An 18,097-nucleotide genomic window follows, 5' to 3' on the forward strand; every position below is an offset into this window, starting at 1 on the left:
GAGCAGTTGAACAGCTTACAGCCCTAAAAGTATGCTTTATCTCCAAAGTAAGATCATTGGCCTCTGCCTTTCATTATTAAACATTGTCAGATGAGTCAAAGCCATGAGAACTATTAACGTTTCTCTACGATACAAACCCAAAGACACTTTATAATGTAAAGATGGGTTACATGATATCTAAAATCAGTAGAAACAGTAAGAGATTTTAGAATCAAAAGAGTAAATGATATAGGTGTATTTTTTTGTCCATTGAAATCTAACAATCTAAATTCCAGATCAGTAATTTTCTATCCCCCCTGGCCATTGAACCTTACTCCTATTCGATGTTAATTAATGTTGATTTATTTTGTCTTATAATTGTGTCTTTCATTTTTCTATTCTTTAATATGTAAAGCACTTTGAGCTACTGTTTGTATGAAAATGTGCTATATAAATAAATGTTGTTGTTGTGTTATTAATTGGTCTCGTACTTGAACTCAAGTCCCTGGAGGTGTGTGGAAGCAGTGCTAAACCCTGAAGCATTATACTTGAGTAACTATTTCGAAAATAAACCAAAAACAAAAAAAAAAAGTAAGTGCTTCAGTCATACCTGAGTGATAACTTGATCCATTTCTTCTTTTTTCTCAGCAGTGCATTTTTTATCAGACATCAGCTTTTGTAAATGAGCTTAAACAAAAACAAACAGGAAAAATCTATATAAAACAGGAGAATGAATGGTATAACATTATAAATGCCAACATTAAGCTTAAAATATCAAAATGTTATATATTGCACACCATATGAAACTCAGAATATTTTCCCTGTACCATTTAAATCATTCTCCCCACATTTGACAGTTTCTTCAAATGATTCTTTTTGTCTTCCTCAAACAATCTTTCAGGTTGACTGGAGTTTTTAAATTAGTCCATTTTGTGTGTTAGCCTGTGCTAGAGTGTGTCACCTAGAGCAGCTTACCGAGTTAAACCCATGTTACTCATAAGGCTCTGACAAATGGATGGAAGAAGAATGTTTGAATATATCAAAAATCCTATTCACTTCCTGGGGATTATTATTTTGGTGATAAACACTGACTATTTGAATCACTTATTAAAACATTTACACTTAAGAGTAACTCATAATAGTATTTAATACTCTATGAGCAAATGCTTGTTGGAATTTAACTGAAAATTTACAACTTGTGCAAAAACCTTCCAGACAATTGTGCTTGAATATTTTTTAATGCAATATCAAGTCACTTACATTGTCATATGTACTTAGTACAATGAGATTCTTACTTTCATGTCTCTGCTAAAAAAAACAAATAGAAGTATACATTGCATGAAGCACATAGATAAACTCTATATGTACATGAATCAGCCACATTATTAAAACCAATGAAATGCAAAGTGAATAACATTATTCAATGGTACCTGTCAAGGGGTGGGATATACTAGACAGCAAGTGAATAGTCAGTTCTTGACGGCGATGTGTTGGAAGCAGTAAAAATGGGCAACCCGTAAGGGTGTGAGCGACTTTGACAAGGGCCAAATTGTGATGACCAGATGAATAGGTTTGAGAATCTCCAAAATGGCAGGTATTATGGGGTGTTCTCTGTATGCAGTAGTTGGTACCTACCAAAAATTGTCCAAGAAAGGACAACTAGTGAACTGGCGAAAGGGTCATGGGCACTCAAGGTTCACTGATGTGTATGGGGAGCAAAGGTCAGCCTGTCTGGTCCAATCCCAAAGAATTTGCTTAAAGTTGGCCAGGAGAGAAAGAGGTTAGAACACGCAGTGCATTTCAGTTTGCTGTGTATGGGGCTACGTCACCACAGAGTGGTCAGAGTGCCCATGCTCACCCTTGTCCACCATCAAAACTGCCTACAATGGGCACGTGATCATCAGAACTGTACCACAGAGTTTTCTTTTAGATCTTGTGGATGGCTGGGCATGTGTGTCGTTTACCTGGGAAAGAGATTGCAGCAGGTAGCACTGTGGGAAGAAGTCAATCCGGCGTAAACAATGTGATGCTCGGGGCAATGTTTTGCTGGGAAACCTTGGGTCTTGGCATTCATATGGGTGTTACTACCTACCTTAAGATTACTACAGACCACGTCCACTCCTTCACGACAATGGTATTATTCCCAGATTGCAGTGGCCTCTTTCAGTAATGCACAATGCACACTGCAAAAATTATTCAGGAATTTGAGGAACATGACAAGGTGCTGATTTGGCCTCCAATTTTCCTAGATCTCAATCTGACACAGCATCTGTGGGATATGCTAGAAAAACAAATCCAATCCATGGAGGCTCCACTTCACAACTTACAGGACTTAAAACGATCCACTGCTAACACCTTGGTGCCACATACCACAGGACAACTTCAGAGGTTTTATGGAGTCCATGCCTCGATGGGTCAAATTGGTTTTAGGAGCTCGAGGGGAAACCTACACAATATTGGGCAGGTGGTTTTAATTTTGTGGCTGGTTAGTGTATATTAGGGACGTTAAATTTTTAAAGTATGCAATTAAATTTCAAAGTTATAATGCATTAGTTGTCACATTTACAGCATGCATTGTGACACCCCTATCTAAAACCAATGGTTATTAAACTGGCTCTGGCAACGTTCACAATGTTTTTTTTTTAAATAATTGTACAGATTCTCCTTAAATTGCCTAGTTTTTAAATAAACAACAGACAGGTAAATTAATATTTTTCAGCTATTACATATCAATGCAGTTAGGTATTCAACCAAACAATCAAAAAGGTATTACAAACAGCATTCGGGTGGTACGAAAGGAAACAAAACAAAAACAAGACACAATTCCAATACTTCGTCAAATATTCCCAAAACATTTTTCCAGTGATGAGGTAAAAAAAAAATGTAAAAGAAATTGCATTATCATTAATAATAATAAAATAACTTGGATCTCCGTAAACAAGTACAGAGCAGAGTGGATGACTTCACTCACCAGCGCACACCAATCTTCTATTTAACTCAGTCTGTTAGGATTGTAACCTTACTACCATGCTAAAATACAATACCACAGGTTTTCATTTTAAGTGTCAGCAAAAGTTTCCAAAGTTTCTAAAATGCCACAACATATCCATATGTCTTGCAGCAATTGTAATATAAACAATCAAATGATTTCAAGGTGATATTTACAGAAAAGTAAGTCATAGACAAATAAACATATTTAACCTAAACACTAAGCAAAAGCAATGCATGCTGTGCCTTTGTACCCCCTTTTCATTTATGTGAGGAGAAGGCTTTCAGCATCCAGTCATATTTTGTTAAAACATGTCTTTACCAAATGTGCTTTACTGAACTGCAAAACAAGTGAGTATAGGACTGACAGAGAAAAAAGAACTTGCCACTGATCAGCTAAGAGCAACTACCATAAATGTGAACATTTTAATTCACAAATGGCAGACCTGCTCACATGCTTTAGAAACAGGATGCCCACCGAGGTATTCATGCAGTACCGCACAGCTTTACTTTCCAGTAAAATGTTTTTATTTCAAATAGTGATACACACCAACAAACAGTACAAATCAAGTCTATCTAATTAGCAATTCCGCAAAGAAAAAATTATTAATTATATACCGGATTCCCCTGCTTTCCAAAACTAATCTGTTCCTGAAACCTCATAATTAATATTTCTTTAAATGGGAAAAATATGTAAGTGTTCCCTGACCACAAATAATTTCCCAATTTTTTTCTCATATAACAGTAAAATGCATGTAGTAACAGAACAAGTTATCATTATATCAATACAATAACCCATAATATGGCACTTTCCCTTCAATAAATACTGTTTAATAAGGTGTTTTACCTACACTTTATCACTTCAAGCTTTAAATTCAAAGGAATGGCCTCTCACAATCTTTCTTAGAACCATGATACTCAAGAAAATGTGCATAGTCACATGTGCAACACACAAGAGAAGTTGATTGAGCCATAGCAAGTGAATGCAACAGTATGAGCCATGAGAATGACCGAGACTGTGATTGCACATCATTATCATCATCATCAAGCCCCTCTTCGAACATTTGGTCCTGATCTGTTCAGTAAGCTGCTGTGAGGTGTACTTAGGAAGACATCTAAGATGACTGGCTGATTGTAATAATAATAATAATTCTTTGCATTTATATAGCGCTTTTCTCACACTACTGTGTCACAGGCACAGTCTTCAAACTTTAAAAATTCTGTTTCCTCTTACAAAGCAGAATAAAAAAAGATTAAATGATATTCTTTTTATACAGTGGGTAAGATTTGTCCTGTCCCTGCAGCTGAAAAACACCCCCACAGCATGATGCTGCCACCGCCATGCTTCACTGTGGGGACTGTATTGGACAAGTGATGAGCAGTGCCTGGTTGTCTCCACACATACCGCTTAGAATTAAGGCAAAAAAGTTCTATCTTGGTCTCATCAGACCAGAGAATCTTATTTCTCACCATCTCAGAGTCCTTCAGGTGTCTTTTAGCAAACTCCATGCGGGCTGTCATGTGTCTTGCCTCTCCTCAGTGTGTTTTTCAGCTGCAGGGCCAGGACGACTGGTTGCAATCGAGGGAAAGATGAATGCGACCAAGTACAGGGATATCCTGGACAAAAACCTTCTCCAGAGTGCTAAGGACCTCCGACAGGGCCGAAGGTTTACCTTCCAACAAGACAATTACCCTAAGCACACAGCTAAAATAACGAAGGAGTGGCTTCACAACTCTGTGACTGTTCTTGAATGGCCCAGCCAGAGCCCTGACTTAAACCCAATTGAGCATCTCTGGAGAGACCTAAATATGGCTGTCCACCAATGTTTACCATCCAACCTGACAGAACTGGAGAGGATCTGCAAGGAGGAATGGCAGAGGATCCCCAAACCCAGGTGTGAAAAACTTGTTGCATCTTTCCCAAGAAGACTCATGGCTGTATTAGCTCAAAGGGCTGCTTCTACTAAATACTGAGCAAAGGGTCTGAATACTTAGGACCATGTGATATTTCAGTTTTTCTTTTATAATAAATCTGCAACAATTTCAAAAATTCTTTTTTTGTCTGTCAATATGGGGTGCAGTGTGTACATTAATGAGGAAAAAAATTAATTTCAATGATTTTAGCAAATGGCTGCAATATAACAAAGAGTGAAAAATTGAAGGGGGTCTGAATACTTTCCGTACTCACTGTACCTGAATTTTCATAAACAAGTTGTTCATAATTCGTGTAAGCCCTGAAACATTCTACATTTTATGCTACTGCCAAGTTTAAGAAGTCAATGCTTATTTTCAACATAGGATAAAAATCAAACACACAATACTTCAACAGTAGTAAGTACTATTATGTTTGGGAAATTGGATGGCACTGTGGTTTCCTTTGAACAGTAGGAACTAGGTAAATAACATTCTTGCTTACACTAAAATTAAAAGGTTAAAAACACTCATCTCACATACCTTTCAAAAGGTGATCTGCACGGAAACACTCTCCATTTTTTACATCTTTTACCATATAATCTGCAAATTTATCCACGTGGCCGGAAGTCCTGAAAGGGGGAACAAAAAAAGTGACTCATCTTTTCTGTACTCTAATTGTTCAATCCTTGAATCTGACATTTCATTGAAATGTACTGTTTTTCTGCTTACACGTGATATTGCAGAAAAAGACAATGACTAATTTTACTATGTTGTCAAGAGTATGCAAGTTTCATTCCTCAACAGAGAAAATAAAAGACATTACAGAGTTGAGTACCAATGCAATGAGCTTCCTCTTATTTTCATAAAGAATGTTTTTTAGATTTTAGCAAATGTCTGTTCCTAGAAAAGATAAGTAAATAAGGAAAAAACTGAACATGTATGTAGGTGAAAGTTGCTTAAATTCTATTTTTTAGACAAACAGTAACACGGCACACATACTTGGTAGTTTGTTAAAAGATAAAACATAAGATTTGTTTACAATTAGCTTTACCCCTCACTAGGCTGTAATGAGGTACACTGGGGACAAACTCACCATTTTAAACAGGAGCAATTATGGATGTTCTCATGACTGGAATACAGCAAGAGCTTACTGGGGCAGCTATCCAGTGCTCCCCAAAAAAGTGTTTATCACAACTAATATGTTGGGTTTGCTGGAAACTTTGCTCACTTAATTACAGGTGGTCCTCGAGCTACGATGTCTCGACATATGACGTTTCGAGTTTACAACGCTCACTCCCACAAAAACTTAAAAAAAATTGAGACGTGAGTGTTTTGGCTTACGCCGTTAGCGTCGTACTTACAGACTATATGGGCAAACTAGTTTGGTTGCATGCGGCGGAAGTATGTGGCGTTTGAGTGAGGGAGTTAGCGAACTAGTTTGGTTGCATGCGCCACAAGTGTTCTGTTTGTTTTGCTTTGTTTGGCGACGTTTTGGCCCTTATGGCTCCTAAACGAAAGTCAGAGTCTTCAGATGGTAGTGTTGCGAAGAACAGGAAAGCCATCACGATGGAAGTGAAATTAGACATTGTAAAGAGATCAGAAGGAATAAAGGGAAGGATTTTTTTTTTTTACACTCATTTTTTTGTCGTTTTTTCTGTTACTACAGTACAGTGTACAGTAAAGTATTTTTATGTCCTTTTCCTTTGGCTTAGTTGTGTTTTTATGTTCTAGATTATGATTTTGCAAATGGTTTAGGATCGGTACAGTAAGTGACTTAAGCTAGGGTGTGTTTCGACTTACACCAAAATTCGGGTTACATCACTGCTGTAGGAACAGAACTGTGTCATAACCTGAGGAATCCCTGTATTTCCTGAAAATTAACCTTGCTGTCAGCTCAGGCCCACTTTTTCCCCCAGCACCCCAAGGCTAGCATGACTCGTACTGCGCATTCTTGGGTGGTCCTGGGATAGATCGACCTGGTAATGCCAACATGATCGCTCCAAAACTTCACCATAAGCTGAAAAACCTATGTTATCTTTAGATTCCTTGAAGCTCAAAACCCCTAGTCTATAAAAATACAAATTACATACAAACGCATACAAACAAATATATATTTCTCTTTGGCACTCCATAATGCTTGTCTGGATCCAAAAAGGGTTCCAGATTATAAATTAAGCCTAAAGTCAATTAACTAAACTAATTTCTCCAATCAAATCTTAAGTTGCATGAAAATAATGTGTATGGAATACTAAAACATACCACAAGTTATATCATCACATGTTAAAAACGTGAAACACAAACATCTAAAATAATTCATGACACTGGTTAGAACAGTAAAAGTTACATGACACTAGACCATTCTTGAATATTTTACATTTATCACAAGATATATTTTTATTTTAAAACTAAGCTAAACACATCAAACTATTGTATCTGCATTGATTTCAGCTCCTCTTTTGAGCTCTTCTGACTCAATCAGTTAACTGAGGCATCATTTAAAACACAACTGATCACTATCAAAGATACTACAAATAATTAAAACAGTATTTTCTAAAACAGAACACATTAAAAAGTTAACGCATGTTTAAAAATCTAAAATTGTTATTTAATCTATCAACAGCAAATAGTGGATATTTATATTTGCAGCTACCAACTGTAATGAAATCTAGTGGAAGCACACAAATTCTCTTAAGTATGTCTTCATTGCACGACTGTTTTGAAAATGGTGGAAACACAAAGAAGCACAAAAAGAGTAAGAATTCTTACTTAAGTACTGGCTCGGGTGTCAACATTGTACAGTCAATTTCAAAAATCTGTTCCTCCTGAATAAAGTGAGTTCTCCAAATCTGAATGATATTGTTTTTAAGAGCACAACCCATTGGACCAAAATCATAAAGACCACTAACACCTGCAAAACGGAAAAAAACAAACATTGCCAGTTTGGTGCCTTACAGTTTTGTTAGTTTAATATGATAATAATACACATATTAAGATGAATATATACAGATATATTATGACATGACTGTTGCACTTAACCCTTCAGGTCTGAAATTGGAGCACCTAAAAAAATATATCTTTAATAATCTATTGGTTACTGCTACATTAGGTAAAGGTAATGCCCAGATCTTACATACCTCCATAGATAGCAAAAGCCTGATCATAAAAGAACCTTCTTTTAAGAGTGTCTTCCATCTTAGTTCTGTCCACTACATCATCTTTTGGTTGTAAAGCCAGCTCCTAAAGTGGCAAATTGAAGTAAATTAAAACAAACAAACAAAAACTGCATTGCAGTTTTATAGATATGAACTTGTCTCTGTAACCGGGCTATGGAATCTTCTTAGTGACATTGAGGACTCCATGCAAAAAATTACAGAGTTAATATGTGCCCTTTTATAAACCTGAGGCACTGCACAAACACAGCAGTCACCAGGAACCACAGGGCAAAAGATAAAACACTCAACATAAAACTACATAAAAAAGCCTTGTGTCCAACTTAGAATTTACCATAAAAAAGTCACACAAGATACACACATGGCTAAGAAAATTTAACATTATGGCGTTAATTAAATGTTGTAATAGTAACATAGCTACTATAAGGTGATCTACAGTATAAATAAAACTATAAGCTGTTTGTCTACATGCACCTGTCTAGGTATTGGAAATCATTAGGGAGTGCAAAAAGAAGGGTTCTCTCCTTCTCATTGATGAACAGTCATGTAATGAAAATTAATTCTGGAATTATATTGAAATGAGGTAGTAAAAGGAGCCATGCTGGAATTATGGACAGTAACTGATGTGTTGTACAAAGTGTGTCCTGCTCAGTTGCAATCTTAATTTAATTTTTCTCTCAGTACTTTTAGCTGGTTATGCTTTATACTATCTTGGCTATAAGGGCATATAACTTACCACACTGGTATAGCAGCGACAAGCCGCCAACCCAATCTCCCAATTATACTCTTAATGACATCTGCACCATTTCAAATTGATGTAACTTCATCAAGCAAATTTACCCTTAAGAAAACAGTGACATTAGACTGTTGTTTCTTTGAGAAGAGCGAAACATCACACCTTGGCCTCCAGGATTCTCTTCCGTGCTTTCAACTCAGCAACAGCTTTGCTCACTTCCACATCAGGTGCATTCTCTTCTTTCAGCTTGCGCACCAGGTCTCCCTTTGGGTAAGAAAAATAATATTTTCCATCACCAGTTAGTTCAGGTTACAAGCACACACACACACAAACAAACCCATCCATCCACTCTATTTTCTGAACCAACACCTGGAGGTGCCAGCACTGGGTGCAAGACAGGATAATCCCCTTGCTATACATAGCAAATCTAAATTTTATTATTGAACACCGACTCCAATGCCCATATATAAATATTACTGGTTCAATCCCTGCTCTAAACTAATTTATATAAATAAAGTTAAGAATGTCCATCTGCCTGTATTTCCAGATGTTGCCAGTGAATGGTTGAACCAATTTGCATGAAATTTAGTATGTATATTCATCTTGGTCCTGGACACAGTAAAAGCTACTTTTAAATGTCCCCAATCTTAGTTCTGTCCACTATATCATCTTGTGGTTGCACAGCCAGCTCCTAAAAATGGTAAATTAAAGTAAACAAAACACAAAAAAACTGCATTTCAGTTTCACAAATATGAACTTGTCTCTGTAACCGGGCTATGGAATCTTCTTAATGATGAGGAGGACTCCATGCAAAAAATTACAGAGTTAATATGTGCCCATTTATAAACCTGAGGCACTGCACAACACAGCAGTCACCAGGAACCACAAGGCAATATATAAAAACTCAACATAGCAAGTCTAAATTTTCTTATTGAATATAAACTTAAATGTACATATATAAAACTTTACTGGTCCAATCCCTGCCTTTAACGAGTCCCTTTTCCCTCTCGTGCTATGTAATCTATACAAATACAGTTAAGAATGTCAGTCAGTCTGAATGTCCGAGCATCACTTATGAATGATTCAACCAATTCACATGAAATCTGGTATGTACAGTGATGTGCAAAAGCTTTCAATCCCCTTGAAGGTCATCATAATTTTCTGCATGAAAAAAGATTTGTACACATTTTTATCCATTCAGTATTTTTAATTTTCAAGTCAAAGTTATTTCTTCACAAACATGCTATATATGCATTTGCCATATAAAATTGTGTTCTAAAGTTAAGCTTTTTTTTTTTTGTTTAATTTATAAAAATATCTTGCCCTCATTGGTGCAGGGCTTTACAATATAGGCTAATGGTGCATGGGGCACCACTGAAAAATAAAAGCATAAAAACTTTCCAATGAAGCAACAAAAGTTTTGATACAAGAAAATATATCTTCCTATGCATGTTTGTGACAACAAAATGGATCTGTAAATAATAATTTTATCACATATTCCTGGTAATGTTTTTCTCATGGCAACAATATGTTTTCTATTTGCTTGCGCGTGTTCTCACATAAATATGAAAGTAAATCAAAACAAAACCAATCACAAAAGTTAATGTTATTTTGAGGTTTTAAAAGGAAATCACACCCCCTGGATGAAAGATTACTGTGGAAGAAGACAAATGCAAAAATCACATGTAAAAACTATTTTATAATGCGTGTGTAATTGAAAGACAAAGATCAATACTCAACAACTTGGGAAGTTTTTACACTTTTATTCTCCGGTGATACCCCATGCCCCAGTAGCCTCTATTGTAAAGTGACGGTAAGGGCAATATATTTTTTATATATATATATTGAAAATGTTTAACTTTAGAGCACAATTTTGCAAGACTAACACTTGTATGCCAGTTTGTGAAGAAATATCTTTGACTTGAAAGATATTGAACTTGCTCTTTTAATATGCTTAATTTTACATCCTGATCTGAACTGTCCACATATCATTTATTGGGATGATATACTATACCAATACTGGTAAACACATTACAAATTAGACAGTAATACAAGTTTAATAATAATATTTGTGTGTGTGTATAAATGGAGATGGTGAATGGCACTAGCGAGTTTCATGAAAAGCAGTATTCAGCTTGAAAAATATACACAGAATGAATCTCCAACCATGGGCATGAATAGTTTTCAAATTTAAAATTATATAAGAGCTTTTATGGCATAAAAACAAGTGTTCAAATGACACATCTGTAACAAAAAGACCTGTAAACAAACAGCAAGGAGCGGACAGCATCTATTCTACAGTAACCACCCTAGCCCGAGCCTCCCTCAAAAATATACAAAACCTGGCATTAATTTTTTAGAAGACACTAGGGTAACACCTAAGGCCTGTAAGCTAGCCAACATTCCAACAATCTGTGATAAAAGGAGAATGAGCAAACTCTAAAATATAACAGGAGACTCAACTTAGCACTGCATGTAAACAAAAAAAAATATAAAAGAAGCTAGCTGTTTAGTTTAAGCTAAGGGATGGTCAGCTCAGGTTTATAGTGGGGAAATCTGGTGTTAAAAATGCATTGGAATTGTACATGGAAGAAAAAATGTTGAGAAAGTGAACAGAAGAAAAAATTATATTACATTGTTTTATTAAACAAAAAAAGGAGACTGACAAATAATTACACAACAAGCAGCAAAGTTTCAGGATTTAATTTGCGAGTGGATGCAAGACTAGTGTTTAACATTAGGGAAAAATGGTTATAGTATAAGAATCTTTTTCTACATAATGTGGTGTCAAACACAGTGCCCTACAGGTATCAGCACTTGGGAAAATGTACTTAAAATTCTTCTAAATAAAAACATTTTTCTTTTATCTGCAAATGACACAAAATTAGAAAGGTAGCTGTATAATAATGAATCAGCTAAATCAATGGAGACCGACCTACACAAAATTCTCTTGATCTTTACTTTTCACCTTGGTGAAAAAGTCGGTAGGCCTAAAAAAGAAGAATTAGATCTACACAGAACTGGCCATAAAACTAAAACAAGCAATGTGGATGGTCATAGGTGTGATTTATGAAGTGGCACTGGGCTAATTGTCCGAGAGTCCTATAATCCAGGACTCATGATAGAGATAACATTGACCAATAATTCTTATTGTGTCCATGAAAAAAGCAGGCAGAAAACACAAAATCCCCGACTGCTCAGTGTACAACGTTAAAGAGTTTTTCAAAAGAGAAGCACACTATAGACAACTTTTTAGAGAGCCAGAAACAAACAAAAGGAGATGTTTTCTATTAAAAGAAAATATTAAAAAACAGAAGATGATTTTTTTAACATGTTTGAACACAAGTTTTAATATGAGCCTATTTGGGAGACATTTAATTGTTACAATTTGAATTAAACCAATCCTAAGCAATGCAGTCACAGCCTAGAGGTACATTCATATTGTGTACTTCATTTTATTGTGCTGCATCTTTTTCTTCCATGGTATTCAGCTTGGAGAATTATTACTGGTAGTGTTGTGGGTGTTTTATGAAAAATGAAAAACCACAAACACGATTTTCAAGTAAAGTTCTACATCAACCTTGTCATTATTCCAAATTGCATGAATACTCTTTATAAACCCAAAATGAAAAGAAAAAATAGCCAACAGTACCATTCAACAAGTATTCAAAACAGCTGCTGCATTGCGCATTGAAGACCAGGCGCTTCAAACGTGCTCGGGTTTGTAATGCTTTGTTTAAATAAAAGCTTTACTGCAGTCCTCTGCTGCTGAATATCTTGAAACCAAGAAGGTATTGGTATTTACTGGAAATTATATATATGTACATGTGTCCATCCATCCATCCATTTTCCAACCCACTGAATCAGAACACAGGGTCACGGGGGTCGGCTGGAGCCAATTCCAGCCAACACAGGTCACAAGGCAGGAACCAATCCCGGGTAGGGTGCCCACCCACCACAGGACACACACACACAAACACACCAAGCACAAACTAGCGACAATTTAGAATCGCCAATCCACCTAACCTGCATGTCTTTGGACTGTGGGAGGAAACTGGAGCGCCCGGAGGAAACCCACGCAGACACGGGGAGAACATGCAAACTCCACGCATGGAGGACCCAGGAAGTGAAGCCGGGTCTCCTGACTGCAAGGCAACAGCGCTACCACTGCGCAACGGTGCCGCCCATTATGTACATGTGTAGTTCTGGAAAAATGTGCTGTGTATAAACTGTACAATACAAGCACTGCTACAGTGAGAAAAAGGGTTAAATATTCCTCAGCATTCACAGGCATCATTTTCCTGTTGTGGTGAGTGACAGGTGCATAGCCAGCACTCTTCAAAACACACCACCTGCCTGGCCTTGAACAACAGGTAATAACTTACACCTTAAAGGACAACATGCAGGTGATACTTGATTAGACAAATCAACATTCCCACTTCAGTGTTTTCCTAAGAAAAAGGGCACTAAAGATGGTGACTGCCTTTCAAAATGCATTAAGTGCAGAGTGGTGAATGCAAAGGCTGTGCATTTTAAAAAGATACTGCGAGCAATTGTTTGCTTTTTTCTTTTCCCACTTAGAATTCAAAGCAGACACCAGAATTGATTTATCAATATTTTATACCCTTCTCCACCTTACTGTCAAATATTAGACTCAGTCAATGAATCAAATTAGATTCAATTCACTGGACTAACAAGCAAAACCCACGAAGCCCAAGATCCAGCCTGTGAGTGATGTCATCAAGCACAAACATTGCAAGCAGGGCTGTGGAGTCAGAAGCAATTATTAGGTCACACGAATGAGAGTTAGTAAAAATGGGACCGACTCTGACTAAATGTAAGTTGTAATATAATGTGTTAAAATTTCACTTATACTAATTCAATTAAACTATTTTTTGTCTAGCCTGTTGATACAAATATAGCCTCTTTTTTTCATTTTCTAAGCATTACCTAATAAGGAATCTAAAAGAAACACAGTGGCATTGCTACAGCATTTAAACTCAAATTTTAATAGGTTAGGATGCTAAAAAGTAACCGGATGATTCTCAGTGGCATTCTTGAAATGTCTTGTATCTTTTATGTTGTGTGCTTTTAACCAATATAGTAAATATATTAGTCTAATTACAAACAGGGGAGTCAGAACTGGTGGCACCATAAATTAAGGAGTCAGTGCTACCATAAACGGAGGAGTTGGTGTCGAAAGTTTTGCGTACCTACTCCATAGTGCTGACTGCAGGGTCACATTTTATGAAAGTTATACCCTCAGGCCATTTTGGGCAAACATATATTTATAAGTCTCAGACTAGCCAAAGTACCCTGTGCTGCCAGTATGAATAAACAGGGAAAAACTTTGTTTTGGAAATTCAACATGGATAAACAATATCCACAATGAGGCAAAAAGAAATACTCTTTAGACAAAAGCTGTAATCCAGTGAGAGAATTGCAATTAAATGCACACACCCAAAGCTGGGAGAAGGTGAAGAACTATTAAAACAGAAACCTGGTTTCTTAAAAACCCCCATTTATATGTGCCAGTTCGCTTATGGACCTGTTCCATGGCAAAATGCTCCAATGTCATTAAACTGCACAAAAAAAAGAGTTAACCACCATCATCAGCTGCTGTGGATCAAAACAAGCAGGAAGCCTTTGTCTCCCGAGATTATGCTGCTGAACTCAGCACTGTACATTCAGTTAGCTCATCAACATAAATGTAGTGATTTCTAAGATACTGAGATAGACTATTTCAGCTTGGAGAAGGAATAATGCAATCTCTCAAGCAGTTGCCTCAAGACATTTCTCTTTGTAGATGCTTCCACCATTTTGTACCTGTGGCTGATGGATGCATGTGCGAGGCAAACAAATGTGCAGGGTAAACAAGCGCAACGGGCATGCTCAGACTAAGATATCCTTAAATGCAACCTGGTTAAAGGTTTATGTGGTCATATAACCAGAGAAATCTACTTGTGTTAACCAATATCCCAATTTCTCTAACTGGAATAAGGGTTTACATGACATTTTTGAAACTGTGTTTCTGTAAATAACTGGGATATTAAAGTGCATGTAATTGAACTCAACACAACTGTCATCCAGATTAGTTAAAAGAAAATGCTATAACTATCTGTGGTCTTTAAAATCATGCTTTGACCTGCAGTCATCCATCCGTCAAAATGCACTACTGCTGCCTGATAATTGTAGTCCCTGTGTCTGTGTAGGTTTTTGGGTTGTCCCCATCCTGTTATAAACCCTCTCCCAGATATGACATATAGCCCATATTTAACGTCAGCAAGGAACATGCAAAATTTTGTGAAAATTGGTTAAGGCATTTTTGAGCGATTAGCAAACAAAAAGGCAAAGAAACAGCTTATGATTTTACTTGCATAGATTCTCTTGAATCTAAAATGTAGCAATATCAGATAGCAAAACATTGTGTTACTATGATCTGACCACAAGGGAATGCTGCTGAGCTCCCAGTCCCAGAAACAATTATACCCAACACAGACACAGGTTCAAATAAAGGTTGTTTATTTGCATAGTTCTTTCATTAAACAGACTATCACAGTCCAAAGTATAATTACCTCAACTAAAGTTTCTTTCCTTCCACTCCTCCGGTGAGTTTCATCCACTGTACTCCTGGCTCTGACTACTCTTAAGTGAGGCGAGATGGCTCCTTTTGTGTTGGACCCAAGAACACTTCCTATGTCACAACACAGCACGACAGAAGCACTTACTAGTCATGCAAAAGTTCCCCAAAATATAGAGACCTTCTCCTGGCAGCACCCTGGGATCCAAATGGGGTTGCCCTTCTGAAAGAGTAGCACAGCCACCTTTCGCACGGGGGGGATACATTTTCTCTAATAACCCATCTACCCCCTGTTTATCCATTAAATGATCACACTGGGAAAAGAACCTAGAGCCATCCCAGGCAGATTGCGCCTCCGCTTATTACCTCCACTAGTTCATCGACTCTTTAGATGCATCAATCACTTTCCATTCCAGTCAGGATACCAGTCCAGCACTTACAGTGAGGGCTGGAACGTGTTGTGATACTACAGTATATACCCACTACATACACAAGGACTAATTCTGCACAACTGGAAGAATCCTAACCCATCTTCTATAAAGGCCAAGCAAAAAAAGGGCAATGTGCCCTTGGGGATTAATATAGTGTACCAAATAACAAATATAACTCAGTGGGAAACTGATGTTCTATATTACCTCAACCAGAAAAAACAATCACATTCTTTTTACAAGGATCTGTTAAAAATGTGTAAGAATTCATTAATTAAACTGTAAAGTACGCACACCAAGCTTATGCTGAACCCTTTTGTGTATCTTTTTTGTTCAATACAATAACACACTTTAGATGGGCTCTTTTTTGATACAACTACCCCAGTCAGGTGAGAGTTGAGTACAGAGCCACATGGACTATTCCCTGTATATTCTGTTGCTTTTATATTGGATCGTTTTGTTTTTAAAATAAATTTAAAAATACAAACGGAGATGCAACCACATTATTAGACAGTATAATAACACTCCTAACCCTAAAAAAACACAATTCTTCCAGTAATACTAGTTGATCAACCAAAGACAAACAAAAGTTAAAAAAAACAAGGCACAATTCAAAACCGAAAGTTTCTGAAATATGACTCCTGCATGAAACAATAGGCTAGTCGGTATATACCCATCAGCTGCTTGCTTAATGTGAAGTACACTACAAGGGGTGCGGCTGGTACACAAAGCGAAGATCAAGGTAAGGAAAACACGAGTGGTGTGTCTGCTCCTTTAAGAGGCAGACATACGTCAAACTCTTTCTGACAGTTGTAGGCGATCCGCGCACGGACTAGTGCTCCTGGCGTAGTACTGAGTGCGAACCACACACGTGGCATAAAGGGAGGAACCCACACCCAAAAGTGGGATTTCATATACTTCAACATAACCAGCAACAACAACAGAAAAAAAAAACCTGCCCCTTCCACATGGACGGTCAAGCAGTTGTAATGTAAAGTAGAGGAAGTGAACAATGTCGGCTTACTGATCCTACTCATATCGAACGTGGCGCAACTGCTGAATAAATCAAAACAATTCACTCCCTTCGGAAAAATAAGACAGAAGTTTTTAATATAAGACAATGGATGATGGGTTGACACCCTTTTTGTAATCTTCAGCTGTGATGCAACTGCAGCTCAATATTGCAAATTCAACAAACAAGACGAATTACGAAAAAGGGAAAATCAACAGTCTCTTGGAATTAAGAAAAAATAAGCGATCAACAAGAATCTGGTTCTAAATTGGTTGGTTGCTTTTACGTTTAACCGTGAAATGTGACCAACATTAACGGCGCGACAAGCAAATACAAGTCCAAGTACAGCGTCAAGCACAGACAATCATAACGGAAGCGAACAGAATGACATACTGTACTTTTGGAGTTTTATTTTTTACAATTATAGTTATCCAATACATTATCATCAAATGCACAGCTATTGGAGTTTTCATTGCAACACTACTGAAAACAAGAAAAACGCTAAAAAGGATGTTAAAAAAATATAACCGTTAAGGTCATCAAGCTCATTTTGGACAAACAACGGATGGATAGTGACAGGCAAACTCGCGCAGGACCGAGCAATTCAGTTCCGCTTTACCAAAGAATGACAAAGCTAAGAATCCATAGTAGCGATCGAGGTATCTAGTGTGTCACGGCCCTTTGGAACCGTTTACATATAAAATAAATTGGGCAGCTACGCGCAACCTGGGGTGCCAGTTCTAATTCCATTTCATTCCATCACTCTACCCTAAAATCACTCGTGGTGCCCACCTGCTCTCGCACCGCCTGCCGGAGAGGGGCCAGCACCTCCTCGATACATCCGTCCATTTGCTGTTCTTTTCTTCCGACCTTCCTGCTCGTCCGGGAAGAAGTACCAGCTGCTGCTCTCCCCGCCGCCAAGGAGGAAAGAGTGGCTGCTTGGGCGAGCGGCTCAGTGCCACACACGAGGGTTAAAGGGAAAGTGCGAGGCTTGAGGAAGCAAACCCGAAGGAGAGCAGCTGCACTTCTCTGCAGCATGAGCCGAAAAGACCAGGAGGAGGCGGAGAAAGCGGCGCGCCGACTACACCACGACGACAATGACAAGCCGCGGAGGCGTGGCCTTGTAGAATGATGAAATCGCATCCGATGAGTAAATAGATGGCGCCTTCCACAGCGACACTTTCACCATCATAAGAAAGTAGCAGCGATTCCAGAAAGTACATTCGACACTTTTGGAAGTCATTCTCTTTGTGAAATACTTGACATTTGTTCCGTGGTTGTCGGGAAAGA

At 37.6% G+C, this 18,097-nt stretch overlaps 1 protein-coding gene and 2 non-coding genes across 3 annotated transcripts in view; all 3 read right to left on the reverse strand.

Moving 5' to 3' along the window:
* The window catches only part of gars1 (glycyl-tRNA synthetase 1), a 30,094-nt gene extending 12,221 nt beyond the window's left edge, over window positions 1-17,873 (reverse strand). Inside the window, exons 1-6 of the mRNA XM_039753697.1 lie at window positions 17,600-17,873; window positions 8,950-9,051; window positions 8,016-8,118; window positions 7,648-7,789; window positions 5,422-5,510; window positions 590-666 (exon numbers count right to left, since the gene is read on the reverse strand). Coding sequence (XP_039609631.1) covers window positions 590-666; window positions 5,422-5,510; window positions 7,648-7,789; window positions 8,016-8,118; window positions 8,950-9,051; window positions 17,600-17,845 — 759 coding nt within the window. The 5' untranslated portion in view covers window positions 17,846-17,873. The remainder of the gene's footprint in view (window positions 1-589; window positions 667-5,421; window positions 5,511-7,647; window positions 7,790-8,015; window positions 8,119-8,949; window positions 9,052-17,599) is intronic.
* Window positions 8,187-8,323, reverse strand: LOC120530427. Its single transcript, XR_005633967.1, has one exon. It is a non-coding gene; the product is annotated as a small nucleolar RNA SNORA84 (small nucleolar RNA).
* On the reverse strand, window positions 9,543-9,678 carry LOC120530428. The gene has a single exon (XR_005633968.1). It is a non-coding gene; the product is annotated as a small nucleolar RNA SNORA84 (small nucleolar RNA).
* Window positions 17,874-18,097: the final 224 nt, after the last annotated feature.

The sequence above is a fragment of the Polypterus senegalus genome, chromosome 5 (assembly GCF_016835505.1).
Source record: "Polypterus senegalus isolate Bchr_013 chromosome 5, ASM1683550v1, whole genome shotgun sequence".
Taxonomy (NCBI): Eukaryota; Metazoa; Chordata; class Cladistia; order Polypteriformes; family Polypteridae; genus Polypterus; species Polypterus senegalus.